At 40.2% G+C, this 18239-nt stretch overlaps 2 protein-coding genes across 3 annotated transcripts; both read left to right on the forward strand.

Annotated features, from left to right (window-relative positions):
• Window positions 1–1981: 1981 nt before the first annotated feature.
• On the forward strand, window positions 1982–4360 carry LOC115804998 (inositol-trisphosphate 3-kinase B-like). Its single transcript, XM_030765483.1, has 6 exons — window positions 1982–2039; window positions 2306–2519; window positions 2986–3190; window positions 3406–3507; window positions 3801–3872; window positions 4052–4360. Exons 1-6 carry the CDS (start codon window positions 1982–1984, stop codon window positions 4358–4360), a joined length of 960 nt encoding a protein of 319 aa, XP_030621343.1.
• Window positions 4361–5613: 1253 nt separating this feature from the next.
• nxf1a (nuclear RNA export factor 1a) lies at window positions 5614–17889 on the forward strand. 2 transcript variants are annotated; one of them, XM_030765993.1, is made up of 21 exons: window positions 5614–5677; window positions 7507–7720; window positions 7808–7931; window positions 8021–8104; window positions 8311–8415; window positions 8634–8714; window positions 8829–8898; window positions 9127–9215; window positions 10568–10675; window positions 10936–11045; window positions 14153–14189; window positions 14736–14804; window positions 14931–14986; window positions 15112–15219; window positions 15353–15411; window positions 15560–15675; window positions 15785–15827; window positions 15953–16025; window positions 16289–16471; window positions 17390–17450; window positions 17645–17889. In XM_030765993.1, the coding sequence occupies exons 1-21, from the start codon at window positions 5614–5616 to the stop codon at window positions 17681–17683; spliced, it is 1893 nt and encodes a 630-aa protein (XP_030621853.1). In that variant the 3' UTR covers window positions 17684–17889. The 2 variants fall into 2 exon arrangements, with proteins under 2 accessions (XP_030621853.1, XP_030621854.1); XM_030765994.1 differs by lacking the exon at window positions 5614–5677 and adding an exon at window positions 6323–6495.
• Window positions 17890–18239: the final 350 nt, after the last annotated feature.

Raw genomic sequence — 18239 nt, forward strand, 5'->3', positions numbered from 1 at the left:
TGACTATGCGGAATGCGCCTGAATCTCGAGCGCAAGGGAACTGAGATCTCATCGTATGTCGTTTGTAATGACGCTTATAAGAAGAAATGCTCGTGGACTTGTGGACCGACTAATTTAGTGAGTTCTTCACGAAATTACACTGAAGTGAAGTGGGGGAATATAGAAAAAGGAAATAACTTAAGTCTTTCAAAAGAATTTTTGATTCTTATAATATCGTTTCTTACCGTAGTCTACAAATATTACGAGATACAACCCATTGTGTATAAGTTAGACCTATGTAAGTAACGTTTGGATGCATTGTTTTCATTTGCACACAATGAGTTAAAATACTGATTAAACTCCACGTGTTTATCTTCTTTCCTAGAATGTCAGTCTCTTATATTTTTAAGTGATTAAAATATTTTACGAGCCAGCCTGATGAAAAGCTTGGACATATGCCTGAGCAAAATGAATACATCATCATATTCATGTATTGAAGAGGAGTTGAAACCTCAAGCAGGAGACATGGGGAGACAAGATGGACAAACCCTGAATTTCTCTCATTCTAAGATTCAGAAGCATCACCTTATCAGAGACGCAGCACGTCATGAGTCCAAGACGAGGCCAAAACTCTGGTCTGCTCAAGCAGTCCTTTCATGCAAAATATCATCAATAGAGTCAATTCAAGAGGAACCAGCAATGGACTCAGAAATTGCTCTGGCAGACTCTGTGGATACTTCTGAAAAAACAAAAGTGGATTTAAATGAATGCAATGTAGAACCAGAAAAAAGAGCTTTTGAAGTTAAGACATCAGGAATAAGAACTGGACCGTGGACAGGGGACGCAGTGCAGGAGAGAAGGAATGGGAGGAGGAGAGAGAGACTGGGAGGAAGCATTGACACTGAGGTGGGAGAGAAAGAGCTAAGAGAGGGATATGAAGAGAGCGCTGCCATCCAAAGGTTAGGAAGATCCGCTGAAGAAAACTTGAGTTCCAAAGAAAACAATGATGACTGTAGGTACAAAGAAGTGGAGAGAGAGCAGGAGAAAACATCTGTGGATGGACACAATTCAGGAGGGCATACAGAGACGCTGGGCGAAAATTTGTATCCTGCACTCTCTCGCATGCTTGTGCATTCTTCTACCTCTTCCTCCTCATCTTCCTCTTTCAACCTTTCTTCGGGTGAAAGTGATGATGTCTTTAGTGAGGGAGAGAACACAAACGTCAAGAAAAAGACCATGAGGAGGGTAAGTGGAGCTCTGAGAAGCATAAACAGACAAAATGTCTCTCTTTATGAGTTACTCATCCAGTTTTCTTGCTGAGTTCATAAGAGGAAGGATGTATTTCTCCATATCATCATTTGACATTCTACTGTGGTTATTTTGCCAAAGACAAAGACATGCTAGTTTGTATTTTGCTGAGGTTAGGCTATGGTAATTAGCATTTTTGTAAGACCTATCTCATGGTCAAAATCCCATGAAACCCTACTGTAATTTCTTTGAAAGCTACTGACACGTTGCTATCACTAGATACCTTTACCCTATCTAATAGTTTTGTTTCTTTGAAGGAGAACATAGGCTTTTTCTGGCTCTCACAATGGCTCTCTAACAGCATCCCACTGTACATTTGCATGGTTCTCAAAGAGAACCTTGACATCAGGGCATTTGAATTCAATTTGCCTAGTCTAGCTGATGGAGATAGGTAGAATAGCGGTCAGCTACTGTAGAATTTGCAGTAGCGTGAAACCACACTCATAATATTACTTGTTCCTATCCCTTTATGTACAACATGAAGTTATGTCATCATATTGAGAGCATACTTTTCAGTTTTTTTATGAGGTTTCATAGAGAATTATAGTGTTCACCTTGGTGAATGGGAACAGCCCAAAAACAATGGTATTTATTCGCAAACCAAGACCTAGTTACAAACACTGACCATTAATCAGCCCCCCCTCCCCCGGTCACTCCTGTTTTGTAGTGTCGATCTTGGAGGACTTTCTTGACCATGATGCAGTGGTCAAAGCGCCGACAAAGTTCCTGGATACAGATTGCGGGTCATCAAGGCATGTGGCTTTTGTTTATTTATGGAAATTTTGCATTAGCGAAGTTTACCATGCCTCTCACCCTGATTACCATCTGTATGATGCAGTTCCTCAATGTTCACACGCACTACTTTCAAAACCATGCATTACATGTATATTTTTAAACCCCCTTTAACACGGCATTTTTCTTAGCGTTTTAGCCGTGAGGCAGATGGCAAACACACTGACAGTACCTTCACTTCTCACTGAGGGGACTGCATATAACAGATATCACTATGTATTGCCAGGTAACCTGCTGCTCAGTGAGGGGGGTGAGGTGCTGAAGAGGTTCAGTGAGGTTGAAAACTCCTGTCTACAGGCCCTTATGTCTGACTCTCTTCGAGACTTTGTGCCCCAGTACTACGGGCACACCTGCAGGGATGGAGAGAATTACATCCGCCTAGAGGACCTGCTCAGTGGGCTGAGACGTCCTGTAATTATGGACTGCAAAATGGGTATCCGGTATGGATATCCAGTTTATAAACTGTTACTCTGTGACATATAACTTTCTTGTACTTCTAATAGAGCTTTGCTTAAATAGGCATTGTTATCAGCTGAAGTAATTTCACAGTTTCATGCTCACAGTGTGTAATATTATGCTCTGCAAAAACACCTGAGTATTTGTAATCCTGATAATGATTTCCACAACATGTCAACCATGAAGATCTGCTCTATTCAGTTCTGTTCTACACACTGCCTGTGTTACTTAACAGATAATGGAATACAGTAAAAAAAAAAGTACTCTACATGTATCACATGTATTTTTGTTACAAAACTGTGAAGCTCAACTCAGATAAATATATGAATTAGCCTAATATTACATGATTTGACAGAAGGATAATACCAAGGTTTAAATTTAAGCATTTTTATATGTGAGTGTGTGTGTGTGTGTGTCTTTTATGAACCTACTTTGGGATATTCATCCCAGGACATACCAGGAGGAGGAGATCAATAAAGCTCGGATCAAACCAAGCCTGCGGACTGATATGTATCAGAAAATGGTCAAAGTAGATCCATCTGCGCCGTCTGTAGAGGAGCATTCTCAGAGAGGGGTGACAAAACTCCGTTACATGCAGTGGAGGGACAGCATGAGCTCTTCCTCCACGCTGGGCTTCCGGATAGAGGGTATCATGGTAGGAGATCTTTTCACTCTTTACAGAAAACCTTGGAAATACAACACAGAGTACGTGAAGTGACCAAAAAAAACATTTTACGCCGACCTAAAACGGTGCTCTTCGATGTGGTCAGGGCTGAATTACCAAAGTTATGAATGTCTGTGCGTACTCATGCTCACGCCGAATAGCACACAAATGCATACACTTTAACCAGTGGTTTTGTTCTCTTTCAGATGGAAAATGGAAATGTATTAAAAGGTTTTAACAAGACTCGGACGACGAATCAGGTGATCGATGCCCTACTTTGCTTCACGAAGAGGCAGCCGCACATCTTGGTAAGTCTCATCTGATACTCCATCATTCTGTGTCTTTTTCCTACTCTTTCTCTCTGCTTGCTTCGTGAATAAGCGAAAGGGCATGTATTCATTACACATATGATAACTGTTGACTCTTAATTGATTTTCATCCTCATCTTTTTCCAACTCTGTTGTCCCTCTCCTTACAATCGCCTCATATATGTTACTGTTGTTTGTAATAATCTCCACGTATCTTTGTATCTACAATTCTTGCCATTTTTCATCAGTCATAATACAGTTTGTCCTAAATGCTTTATATTCATGTCCACAAGGAGGTGTACCATTCCAGGTTGCTGGCTCTACGAGAAGCCCTGATGGAGTCTGAGTTCTTCAGAACTCACGAGGTCAGCTAAGTATTCAGCTTTTGCGATGTCATTGTTTTGCGATTGTTTTTCTCTTTTCAATAATATTTCATATACGTCCAGTATGTATAAACAACCTTTCACATATCCTCGTTGTTTGTCCTTTTAATTTTAAAATGTGCTCTGAAAAAAATCTCTTTTGCTCTTTCTGTCTCTCACAGGTTATAGGGAGTTCGCTCCTTTTTGTCCATGACAGTGCCAACAAAGCTAACCTATGGATGATTGATTTTGGGAAGACCACTCTGACTCCAGAGAATGTGCATCTAAAGCATGATGTTCCCTGGGTGGAAGGGAGCTGGGAGGATGGGTACCTTATTGGGCTGGAGTCACTTACTTCCCTCATAAATGAAGCCATAAAGCAGGCCAGACAAGACCCAAACAGCAGCAACACAAACACTGATCCTAAGGACTCAGACAAGGAGAATGGAGCCACACAAACCCAATCAGAGACTCATGAATTAACACTCTGATATAATCCCAAACCTAACAAGGAGGCAAGCTATTTTTAGTGATGCAGGACCATCACATGATGTTACTGCTTTGTTTCATGTTGGACCATCATATTCTGAAATTCAGTGGGTTTCCAAAATGTTTCAGATGATATATTCTGTTTTGGAGTATATTGAACCAAGGCATTCTGAGATTTTTTTTCTAATCCAGTGCTGTGCATAAATTTGTTCTCCTCATGTTGTTATTGATGGTGGTCAGTATAACTAAGACAAACAATTCAAATGTGAGGTCAATTTTATATGAATTCATATTATTATTATTATTACTGCATTATCTAACCTTTAAACGTCACACAAAACAGTATTAAACATAACGTTGCATAATGACAAAGCTACTGTGAACTTGTTACTATTTTTTTTTTTAAGTTTCACCGCATGTTGGGGAGATCTTACAAAAAATTCGATTACGTTAGATCACAAATATACGGAGCCCCACAAAAGGGCATGGTGACGAAAATTATGTGAAGACATTATGCTTTCTGGTTTCCTCACACCCTGTTATGCATTCCCTCACAAAAACACTTGCGGTCCATTGCAAATATTCTGGATTCCCTACCATTCCGCAAATGATGTGCTTTCCAATTCAGCGAACACTTCGCTAGTGTACTACGCTGAAGAAAGGAGTGTTCGTTGGATTTCAGTTTGATTTTAGTTGGGCTTACGTACAAATAGTCTCAACGGAAAGCATTGTTATGTAATTAGCGAGAGCTAAAAACTTTTTCATTGCGGGCTTCTTTTTGAGGTAGGCCCTAACCTTACTGCAAATGACCGACGTCGCCGGTGAATTACCCCTAATTGAATACATTTTCACTCTTTCAACATTCTGTCACCGTTAACCCGATCAAGAAGTCTGCGATGTTTTGACCAATCAAGTTCTTATGCAAAGTCTACATTGTTTACGAACTCGCCACGATCCCACGAAGTTGCCGCTCAGGGCTCGGCAGAACACTATATTAATCGCCTGTTAGGAATGCTGGTAAGGTTTTTTCCGCGCATTTTTACACCCAAGATGCTCACTTTTTTCAGAACCACTTTTCTTCTTTAAAGTCACAAAAGTTGATGATATATGTTTGCAACTCAAACAGGTTGTAAACGCTCAGAACCTAATAGCAAACAATGCTCCTGGTTGATGGCTTAACACCATGCTTTTGTAAATTTATGTCCGTTTGCACACAGGTGCGTTGAACAAACATATAGCCTTTTGTCAGGACAGGATGACTCCCTCCAGAAAATGGTACCCTAACCTCGCTGTTACAGCACGTGTTTATTCAGACCAAGGTAATCTCTTTCGTATTAAGTACCCTAGCTATAGCTTATTTTTCTAATTGTGTAGTGCGCTCAACCACAGTGCATAAACCTCGACTTTTTAACGGACCCAAAAGGAGATTGACTATCCCTTTGTTTCCACGGTAAAAATGACCGTATATAAAGAAGCTTATGAGTTGATGAATCACGACACAGTATTGCTAATGCAGTATCTCATATCTCATTTGAAATCCGAGAATTTCAATTTCAAATAATTCCATTGAGTCATTAGCAAGCCTTAGTTATGTGTGGACGAATCAACTGGGAACTTTGACTTGCATAACAGCGATAATATTAATTATTCATGATGGAGCTTTGCTGAGGGTGGATATGGGCTGCTATTTATTGCTGAGAAGTATTCTAATAACAGCATTAAAAAAAAATCCGTTTTAATAATTCTGAATTCGTAAAAGCCACGTATTTAGGGGGAATACGTTTAAACTGGACCGCGCAAATCCACCAGTGGTAACGTACCAGTACGTTGACTGCGATAGAGCATGAATGGGCACGGTTAATGTAGTTTTTTTGGAATGTGCTGCCTACAGCGCAGACGCAGTGGCTGACTGTGCCACTAATATCAACTTCTGTGACGTAATAATAAACATTAGAACAGTCTTTGTAGATTCTGACATTGTCGGTTCAATCACAGTAAAAGCAAGCATATTTTACACGAACACATCTGTATATTATATCCTTTTAAAGCGCCGTTAAGTGTCAGCCGAAACATTTTCTCAAACTGACGCTGTTCAATCTGAATATGGCGGCGGCGGACGATAGCCGCTATTACAATGGTAAGTCTTGATAACCTAAAATCATTCTTCTGCTGACGTTCCTATGTTCCGTTTAGATCGAGACGAAACTCAGTTTGTAAGAGAAGTCAGGAGCAATGGCTTTACTGGAGGTAAAGTGCCTGTGCTTGTGTACCTCATCTGCACCACGTAGCTTCCAAGTATTATCTGTAATATCTGTGTAGATGTTACAGCTATGTGCTAAAGCTCAGGTTCAAACAAAATGGCTTTATGAGTCTTAGACGTAAAACGTCTTGGTCTCCTAATTTCCACAACTTGTTTCCCACAATTTCCACTCTTCGTGGTATTATCTGCAGAGCAGTGTTGTTTAGTGTACGGATGGTGGTAGCAGTACAGCAGTAATGATATCTTTCTTGAATGTCGCAGATGTTTTATTAAAAGTACCCAAATAATGGCGATCTAAGAATGAAAACATGAGTCATTGCGTGCAGCGTAATAAATTACTGTGTTATTACTTATTTTACTGTTCAAAAGAGAAATTTGACATCCAGACTTTACATGATTTTATGGGTCATTTTTCTTCAAACAACAGTTGTCATAATTTTCCCTCCAAACTATTTTTGTGACATGCATATAATAATGTATTTTTTCATATAAAAAAAATGTTTACAAATTAGAAGAACTACGCCTTCCATCACAGTAGTGCATAAGGTAAAACCCAACAGACAGCATTTGCTATATTAAATTATCTGGAGACTTTGACTTCCACATGTCAAAATTATGCTTAGAAATCAGTCTTTAAATCTATTGAATCTGGACTGGCAAATAGCTCAGTTCAGATCAGTCTTAAGTCCGATTAAAGTAGTGTTTCCCAATTTTACCTATGGAGACCAACAGCTCTACATATTTAAGGTATTTTTCCCACTTTTACAACTCCTCAGATAATTATCAAGCCCTTGATGAGTTGAAGTAGGAGTCTTTGACCAAAAATATGTTGAGATGGATTAATTGTGATTTACTTTGATTGTCTGCCTGTCTTTGCCTGTGTGGCAGAGCATGATGACCGTGTTGGTGGTCATCAGTTCCGTAACCACAGAAGCCGAGGGCCCTACCGAAGCCGGGCGCACAATGCGCCGCCAAGACAGCGACACCGTATGGGCCCCACAGGGCGGTTTGGCCCTGGACCCAGGGCCAGGTTTGAGGATGAGGATGGTGATGTGGCTATGAGCGATAGCCCTTTTCAGGATGGATCTTCACAACGTCGATTGTAAGTGCCGTGTCTTTCTTTGGCTTCACTGTTACATGTTTTAGGTGTAAATCCGTTCTTTGATTAATCACTGTTTGTTTCCTGTAGTAACCCGTATGGACGACCGAACAGGAGACCAGAGGGCCGATTTGATCGTGAGAAAAAAGATACCAGAGTTGGTGGTGGAGGAGGAGGAAATGGAGGAAGAGCTAAAACCTGGTTCAAGATGACGGTAAGAAAACACGACAGAACGGTCCCGTGACATGAATACACTGAGTTATATTGGACATACAGTTCCTGATCTCTCCGCATCCTGTGCAGATACCCCATGGACGAAAGTATGATAAGAAATGGCTGCTGACTGCTCTTCAGAACCTCTGCCCTCTGCCTTTCACTCCAGTACACGTGAGTAAACTGATAACACAGATAATGGGGTCGTACTGATATTTATTTGCATTAGGGAAAAAAAAAGATATATTTTCACTGTGAGGTATAATAAACTGAAGACTTGTGTTTTTGACAACTTTGAGAATCTCTTTCCATTGCATTGAACTGGTGGACTTTTTTTTTTTTTCATTTTTCATCCGTTCTTCTAAATCTGCTTTATTTAGTACTACACAGAAGGCCACAGAGTTCAGTTCTATTTGGAAGATGCTGCGACTGCTACTGCTCTGAGCAGAGTCTCACGCAAGATTACTGACAACGAGGGATACAAGGTATTTCACAATCTATCTCAACCCCATTACTGTTCGGTAGAAATGATTTGAATCGGGAAACGTATGCCTCGTGATGGAAAGGTGGATGTACAGTTATAGCTTTTTGACAGTGTTCCTGTCTTCTAGTGTTTATTTGTTTGTTGTTGTTGTTGTTTTTGTTGAGAGCAAAGATGCGTTGCTCAGCAGAACTGTGTTTTCTGTCTGTTTCTTCTCTGTAGGTGACAGTATTCATGAACCCCTGTGCTCCTCCATCCTTTCTGCAGAATGATCTGAAACCCGAGGATTTGGAATACTTGAAGGTAAGAGCCAACATAAGAGAATGGGGGCGGTGAGTTTGTTAAACTGTACAGCCTTAGTTCAAATGGAAAGGCTGTTGGCTTATCTGTATTGACAGAACTCTTTACTTCCCACAGCAGTGTATGGCCAAGCGTTTTGACGGTTCCCAGCAGTCCCTGGACTTGAACAGTATTCGCACAGACCCAGGTGATTACTCCAGTCTGTTGTCATTTGTCGGGGTACTGAACTAGATCTTAAGCGTCTCTTATTCTTGATAGTTTCCATATGCATCCATATTTACATAATCAAACGTTTTATCCACTTTCTTTAGTAGTTTTATGACTCCGTCATTACACGTCTTTGGTCTTCAGTCTGTTTTACAATTTTAATGTGATGCAAGTGAGCAGAAAAAATAAAATGTTGTCACTGTTTCAGACTTGATCTCCCAGAACATTGAGGTGATTCTCAACAGAAAGAGCTGCATGCAAGCCATCTGTAAGATCATCGAGGAGAATATTCCGGAGGTATGATACCGCTGAGCTTTGCAGCTTTTAATATTTTTATTTGTTTTTTCGTCGTTTAAAAGATTTTCATATTTGTGACTGGCTGCATTTATGTCTAATAAGTCTAGAATAATTTCTGTCATCTGACTAAATTAGGTATTGAAACAAGGTATAATTTCTTTGTGTCAAAGCGCAAAATTATAATGTCAAAGCCCTTTACCTAACCCCTAGTTAAGCCTGATGATGGAAGAAACAAGTTACTTCTGTGTTGCTCAAGATGATTAAATATAGGACATTCCAGCAGGCAGCTCTTTTACGTATGTCTAACCATCATTTGTCAGTGCTCAGGTCTGACCCTACTGGATACATATAAATATTTTATATCTTATCTCTACTAATGCCTTTTTTAAACCTGGAATCTGAGTTCTCATGTTAAATGGCTCAGGGCGATGCTTTATATTTCAGTGTGTCCTGTTTATTCTTTATTTTGACTGTAAATAATATGAAGTCAGTCAAGCCCTCAGCAGTAGCCTACTCAGTATGGGATACACAACTGAGATAGCTACAGTCAGAGATTTCACCTGGAAAGCTTCAATAATGGGAACTAACGAGGGAATCTGTCGCATTTTGGCGTGCCTGTGTTGCCGTGCCATTCAAAGATATCAAATAGCGTCACCACATTTAGATATGTTCTCAACATTTGAAGTGTTGCATCATGGAGAGTGGTTTCCATTGCATGATCACACAAAAATATGGTATATTTATAGTGCTGATACATAATCAGGAAAGTCGGAAAGTTTAAATGATCACTGTGAATTTGCTATGAATGAAGCAAAAGATTGTAGAGTATTAGGTGTCCAGTATAGACATGAAAAGGAAATGAGGTAGTCGATCAGTGGAAACTACAAAGTAAATAAGGGAATGCCTCATAGATTCTGTAACTGATACTCTGCTTGACGCTCAGGCATGGATCCCAAGAGTGAAGTGTTGAGTGAACGGGGGGGGGGAGGTTGGGTGACTGTTTACTGTTGTCAATGCCAGAACATTGCACTAGGTTACTGGGGACATTTGAAGTCAGAATTCAAATCTTAATTTCATTCCAGTGTCATATGAAAACCCTAAGCCCACGATAAATGCTTTCAGCTTCCCTAAAGACAGTGAAGCTGCTGTTTGCATTGAGATTTTTGAAAGAGTCTCAAATACTTTGCAAATTCTGCACTTTTTCACCAGAGAACTATTCCTCTCTCTCCTGAAGTTTCCACTATGGTGTTTCATTAAGCTCAGTCTTGATTTACATACCTTTTTTGTCTTCCTTGACTATGTTTTTTTTTTCTGTCTAACCAACTACCACTGGCTGTTTTTGCTTTTTGTAGTTGACGTCTCTAAACCTGAGCAATAACAGGCTGTACAAGTTGGACGACTTAGCGGAGCTGGTGGCCAAAGCACCCAATCTGAAAACACTCAACCTGTCTCATAATGAGGTGAGGGGGGTTACTGCTGTGTCAAGGGGGAGGGGGGTGACACAGTTCGTCGCAAAAGCCTGTCACTTTTTCCTCTTCGTAGATCAATATTTACTTGCTGTCCAGATGTCCGAGTCTAGACAACACTAGCCCTGTTGTTAATTTTTTCCACTTTTTGCAGTCTGTCTCTTTCTCCAGCTTGCTCAGTTTGTCTCTACATTGTCTGTTTTCCTGACCCCCCCCTCCACCCTCTCTTTCTCCCCCCTCTATGCTGTGTATAGTTGAAGTCAGAACGCGAATTGGATAAGGTGAAGGGATTTAAGCTTGTGGAGCTATGGTTGGACCGCAACCCTCTGTGTGACCACTTCAAGGATCAACCCACCTACATCAGGTCAGTCCCTTGGCCTGGGGGAACGGATGGGGTAGCCAAGAACAGGCTGGGGGTCGCAGTTAGGAGAAACTGGTTATATGGAGGGTAGGAAAAAAAGAGATTTGCAGAAAACCGGTTTTAGAGGTCCAAACTGTAGCCTCAGGCTAGGTGTTTAGTTTCTTCATATGGGAGGGACATATGGGGGGCAGATGCCTAAGTAGGTGAGAGTCAGGGATGAAGGTGGAACAGTGTTCTGTGAGGCATGCAGAGTCAGTGAGCGGAATTTGAAATCTGATGGCCATGTGTTTGGACCGTGCAGATAATTGCGCTGTATACTTGGGTGAGTGTTTCAGGCAGTTTAAGACATCCAGTCAAGTGTACGTGTATGTGTATGTGGGCTCTCGCTGTCCTGCTCACCAGTAGTATAATTTATTAGCACGTAATATGGCTACCGAGTGTTTTTTTATTGACTTCTCGGACGTCAGTGCCGCCGTAATTGTTCCTAGAACAGACAGGGTTTGGAAACGATCATAGCGATACCGAGAATCCTAAATCTGTAAATCTTACCGATCTTTATCATTTTCGTCTGGCACTGTGAATGTTCGTGTATGTGTGTGTTTACACGTTTATGCGTATGAGTGGAAAAGTAACACAGCTGTTTTTCCAGAAAAGCCTCCAGGGTGTTCCGGTGTCTCTTTCCTTTCAATATCCAGTCTTCCTTGGGTGTCATTTTCCCTCTAAAGAACAGCACTGTTTGTAGGCCAGATCCATGAGCGTTGGCATTCTCTCTCTCTCTCTCTCTCTCTCTAATGATTTTTGTCCACAACAGATCATTGATTTGGGAATATTTACTTGTGCAAGCTTCTTTTTTGGGCTTCCTTATTTCTCCCCTTCCAATCAAATTCCTGATAATATGACACGAAGTTGATCTTGTGCCCCTTCACAGGAAATCTCCTCTGTTTGTGAAAAAGTCAAATGCAGTTGTGACAGTTATGTGTCAAGACATCTGAAGCTGGAACAGTACTAATTCATGCTATTTCTACCCTCTCTCGTGGACATCAACTGTCTAAGTGATTCACACTAGGAGTAATTAAAACCCGATGGAAGTTGCTTCACTGAGACTACAGAAGCAACCAACCATATTCATTTCTGCGTTGTTTTGTCATTTTTACCGTTTCCCTCATCCAACCAGAATACTGCTGATGGCCAGTTAAGAAGGCTGGTTAGCCAATGACGGGTAAGATCCCACCTTCTGAATTTGGGGCAACCTAAGGCAGGCACAGTCGTGATAACTGGCCAAAACCTACACAAGTAATGCAACACAGCAACAGGAAATTAAGGGAATGAAGATGCCAACCTGGAATGTGTGAAAAAGCAGTTTGGTTGAGAGGAAGAGTGGAACTGGTCTTTTAAAAACACATAATCCACCACTAAAAAAAAAAATCAACAAAAATCCTTGAATGAGTCAAGCTTGGCCTACCATCGCACAATGAAAAGTCTCCATTTCACTTTTATGGAGTCAAGCTGACCCCCGCTCCCCCCCCACCCAATACAGATCTCAAACGCTAAGAGGGGAAGGTGCCGTGGTAACACTGATTTGACGTCATTTGGGGAGAAAAAAAAACCACACCAACCAGTTCTTCCCAGGAAAGGAATTGTTGGGAAATCACACTTGCGGTTTGGTGGTAAAGAACATGAATGAGGGCATGAATATGTCTCTCCCTCAGTCAGTGGGGTGGACAGTGGACATGTAGTTCCATTCAGATGTCTTTGAAACACAACAAATCAGATTCAGGAAAACAAAAGCTGTAGGTTCCATTGCAACCATTAACGTTGATCCATGTCTTGTAAACAGAAGCTTGGGTCTGTAGGTTATACTGCATTATATTCCAGCTAATGACTTAACGTTGACCAGCTCAGCAGGTTGTCAGATTATTACTCAGTCAGTTAGCTGTCTCTGACTATGACGTCAGATGACTATAGAGCTGACATGGCAGGGGAGGAGCTCTGGAGAAGGCCACCAACAGGATCAACTTCATTGTTTACTCTCTTCTCATCAAACTTGCACTCTTGTTGCTGATTTGCAGGGCTCTGTCAGCCTTTTTTTTTTTTCCCCCTCTCACAGGTGATTCCTGCCTCCTGAACGATCATTTCTTATTTCATTCTCCTTCTCTGGCGGTCTTGGAGCAACAAAGCTAATCCTCAATCATTTTCTTTCTGCAGTCTGCCAGTAGCCTGAGAGTAACACCTCTAGTCAAGTAAATCTGATTTGATTTAGTCAAACCATTCAAATGTAACAGATCCAGGTCACTCTCTGATTTCTCAAAGTCCACTCTCATCTACAGTAACTCAGGGTGTCCATTATATTTCATTCCTGCTGCTTTCTGGCTTCTGATTTCTTTCATACTGATTTCTGACATTTCTGGTTATTCTGTTCAGTCTGTGTGTGTGCGTGTGTGTGTGTAAGTGTAAGCCTTTCATTCCAGTTCAGGTCATACTAGACTAAGTGGAGCATATGCTGAAGACTGTTGGATGCTGGAAACTTTAATGGGATCCTTTTGTGTTTAAGCAGATGTGTTTGTTGTTTGTGTCTGTGTATGTACTTTTTGCTCACTGAATTTCCACCATGTCGGATGAAATTTGTTAAACTGTCTATTTTTCGACATGTTTGGATGTAGGTGAGTATCAGCAGCAGGTAAGAACACCCTGCGCTCAGCTCACTGGAATGGGACAAGGCATGTGACGAGAGATTGCATGTGTGTGTGTGTGTGAGAGAGAGAGAATGAGTGAGTGGGTGAGGGAAACAGCAAATTATTAAACTTTTGGTCATCAACTATTATTGACACATGAAAACTGCAGTTTTATATCTGACACAGTGGTAATTTGAAAATCGTTCAGAATGAATGATGAGAGAAGCTTGTAGTGTGTTGAATATAGATAGTGTATCTGTTAAGGAACTGGAAGAGTGCTCTCTGATTAGTATCATTTAGGCTAATTAGGCTTTCCTAATGTAAGAGAGATCGTGTGTATCTGTTTGTCAGTCAGAGATGTATGGGTGTTTGCAGACTACTCAGATTAGAAATGACAGTTACCCCTTGTTTTGTTTTCTCTCATCCACAATGTTATAGTGCCGTGAGAGAGCGTTTCCCAAGGTTACTGAAACTGGTAAGCACTCTCTTTGCCTTCTCTTTGCCCTTGTCTCTGTCCATGCTGTAATCTACTGCGCAGTGTTTCACCCTTTACTGTTCTCAGTGACGCGCTCTGTTGCTGGGGCTTTTATAGAACTAGTCAATCATTAGTCATCAGACCATTCACAGGCAAGAGGACAAGAGCTCAACCCATTCCACAGATAACAACAAACTAGGAACAGGTTTAAGCCTGTTCAACACTCAGGTTCATAAGCAGCCCTTTGTTAGCATCACAGGATAAACACACACACACACACAGATTATCACTGTCTGTAACTTGGTTCATTTCTCTTTATTGTGGTCATAGTTTGATAGCTTATGCCACACAATGAATATTTTTTTTAGTTTGAATACTGAATCAAGTAAAGTCATTGCAGTCAAACTCTTGCCTTTGTCTTTGTTCAGCTAAAGCAGTCCCTCTAAACCAGCTAAATAGCATAACCACGCCAGTATATCTGTTCAGAAGTGAACAAATGTAGTTTTTGTCATGTGAGGTCCTAACTCATGTTGTTCTTGTTTGTAGGATGGTCATGATCTTCCCCCACCAATTGGTTTTGACGTTGAAGCTGCCACGGCAATCCCACCCTGCAAGGTAACGTAACACCATCACCACTGACTGATTAGATAAATGTAGTCCTGAACTGGGACATGGAGTGTGTTTTTTTTTTTTGTTTTTTTTTTTTAATTAATGGACGTTTCCCATCTCTCACCAATCCAGGGCAGTTATTATGTCTCGGACGAAATCAAGAGCCTGATCTTACGCTTTTTGCAACAGTAAGTGTGTTTGTTTGTGTATTTTTTTATTTTTTATTTTTTAATCAGTCACAGCCCGATATTTTGGTTGCCAGTGTGTCTGATGTTAAATCTTCCGTGTGTGTGTGTGTGTGTGTGTGTGTCAGGTACTACACTGTGTATGATTCAGGAGACAGACAGCCTTTACTGGACGCCTATCACGATGGAGCCTGTTTTTCACTCAGCATGCCTTTTACCATGCAAAATCCTGCCAGGTACACAGTACCACTCCTCAGTTCTATTCTTCACTGAGACGCGTCAATCTGTTGGCCATCTTACAGTCTGGATAGGCCTCTGTACAGTTTGCATTGAGTTTAGTTCCTAAGGTGTCATTTTTTTCCCTCTCAGGTGCAGTTTGGGCGAGTATCACAAAGACAGCCGGAACATTAAGAAACTCAAAGATCCCAGTGAGTCTCTGTCCTGTAATCTCATGATGAATTAATAATCAGTCCAACAAATGAAAATGTAAATTCAGATCGGCATAGTTTTGAGGTGTCTCTTATCTTTAAGCTTATGAATTTGTAACCCTGTGTATTGTCCTCTCACTCACTACAGCTTCACGGTTCCGTTTGCTGAAGCACACTCGCCTAAATGTTGTCGCCTTCCTGAACGAACTACCCAAGACTCAACACGACACTGCCTCCTTTAACATTGATGTCAACACGTACACTGTGAGTTTTAATCATAATGAGTTAGTCATGTTCAAACAGAACTTATGCTGTAAAACTTCAACGTGCTTTAACATCATGTGTTTGCTTTTCCTTTTTTTGTGTGACACAGAATACATTGCTGTCCTTCACAGTCAGTGGAGTATTCAAAGAAGGTAAGTTTGTAATAATAAAGGCATTAAATTGAATGAGCATGACAACTTTATGGTCTGTTGAAAATGACTTTTTTTTTTTAACTTTACAGTACTGAAATGGTTTCTCCACTTCTTCTTTCTTTCAGTTGATGGCAAATCAAGAGATTCTGTTAGGGCATTTTCACGTGTGTTTATCACAGTCCCTGCTGGGAACTCTGGGTATGTAAAAATACTGTACGCTGGCTTTGTCCATAGAAACCTTTGTGTTTATCTCTGTTTAGTTTTGAGTGTTTTATGTAGCCTTAATTTTATAAGTTAATTTTCTTATCTCAGTCAATTTTCTTTACTTTAGCAATTTGCATAAGACATCTGCAGTTTTAGCCAGTGGGTCATGCCTGGGCAGTTTGAATGTGTAATTCGTTCAGATATTATGGCATAAGTATAATGTCAAAGGTCTTTTATGTCCTGTTTTCACCCTTTAGTCTTTGTATTGTAAACGACGAGCTTTTTGTGAGGAACGCTACAACTGAGGAGATCAGACGGGCTTTCGCTGCTCCTGCCCCGACTCCGTCCAGCAGTCCTGTACCCACCCTATCAGCGTCTCAGCAGGATATGCTCTCCGCATTCTCTCTCAAGTCTGGCATGAACCTTGAATGGTCCCAGAAGTGAGTGAGATGTGTGTGTGTGTGTGTGTGTATGTGCGCGCGTGTGTGTTTGTGTGCGCTTGTGCTAGCACAGTGGCGGCTGGTGAGCTGGAAACAGGGGAAGCGCAAACCATACCTTTAAATCTGTAATTAATTTCAACCTGTTCCCGTTAATCCACTTAGATTAACAATTTAACTAACGATTCGCAGAATAATTAACAGCAATTGCGTAAATAGAGTAAATGATTACCACTCTCGTCGTGTGTTAGAGTTACTGTTTTTTGCAAGCTAGTTGAGGCCTGTGTGCTAAACTTTAACGATGTGCTCAACAATGATGCATTATACAAATAAAAGGTCCTGTTTTTTCTAACCTAAAAGTTTATTCTCGGAAATTGGGATCGATTTCAATACCTTTAGTTCCGTTTTTTTTTTAATTTGAATTTTGTAACACAAGATAGCTACAATGTGAAACACATTAAAGGATCACTGTTTTGGCAGAATCTTGAAAATCAGACACATTTGACATTAATATTCCCTTTAGTCGGGCAAAGAGCGGAAAGTACAATTATCCACAAATTACAAGAGCGTGTGGGTATACCAAATGCTACACAGTTTATTCAAGAGAAATAATATTATCGCAAAACGTCACTGGTAATCATTTACTCTGTTTATGCAATTGGTGTTGATTATCCTGTGAATCGTTAGTTAAATTGTTAATCTAGGTGGATTAACGGGAACAGGTTGAAATTAATGATGGATTTAAAGGTAAGGTTTGTGCTTCCCCTGTTTCCAGCTCACCAGCCACCACTGTGCTAGCAAGGTCGTGTGTGTGTGTGTGTGTGTGTGTGTGAGCAGTTTCTGTCACTGATGTTACAGAATACGTTTTCAGGATAAATGGTTGCTGAACTGGTATTTATTTATGCTGATGTTTCTTGTCAGGTGTCTGCAGGACAATGAATGGGATTTCAATCGAGCAGCACAGATCTTTACAGAGCTGAAGGTAATATGATCTCCCCACAAATACTGTACACGAAGAAAGATAAAGCTCACTTCTTTAGGATGAGAATAATAGGGATATTTTTTGTATATAGCATATTTTTACATTTTTGCTATCTCTCACTCTTATCACTGTAAATGAATCCATTTAAAGAGATCTTTTTATAACCCGCATAACCATAATCTTTTTCTTTTCAGGCACAAGGGAAGATCCCGGACGTGGCTTTCATAAAGTGAAGAATGTTCAATAAAGTTTATTGTTTAGAAAATACTAATCTTTTGCTGTGGAAGAACCAAGCTGCACATCTTTTTTATATGGATTTTATTTTTGTTTTGTTATAGACATATTCCTGTTCCTTTGTTTAAATAGATGTACACTACCACAGGATTTGCTAAACATTTGTATCATTGAAACACTGTTTTTGTTTTAATTATTTCATTTAAAGTCCAGTAAATAGTATTTAAAAAAACTTTATATATTTTTTTTTAATTTTTGTTTTAACTGTGTTTATGTTCTCAAAGAAATGTGTTTATGATAAATTCGAAATTGTTTGGGAAATTGTGTCTTGTTGAATTTCTTTCTAAGTGTAAATTTAATTTCAATGAATGCAATAGATTTTAATAAACAGAAACAAAATATAAAAAAAAATCAAGTTACAAAGCAATGAATTCAAATCAGATAGTACGAAAGAGTTCAAACGGCCGTACTCGGTGACCTTCCCAATATGGCTTCTCTTATTCCATATTCCGCTTTCTGCGCTATGATGTCATGACGTGTAACCAGCACTTCAGG

Source organism: Chanos chanos, chromosome 2 (genome assembly GCF_902362185.1).
Source record: "Chanos chanos chromosome 2, fChaCha1.1, whole genome shotgun sequence".
NCBI classification, from domain to species: Eukaryota; Metazoa; Chordata; class Actinopteri; order Gonorynchiformes; family Chanidae; genus Chanos; species Chanos chanos.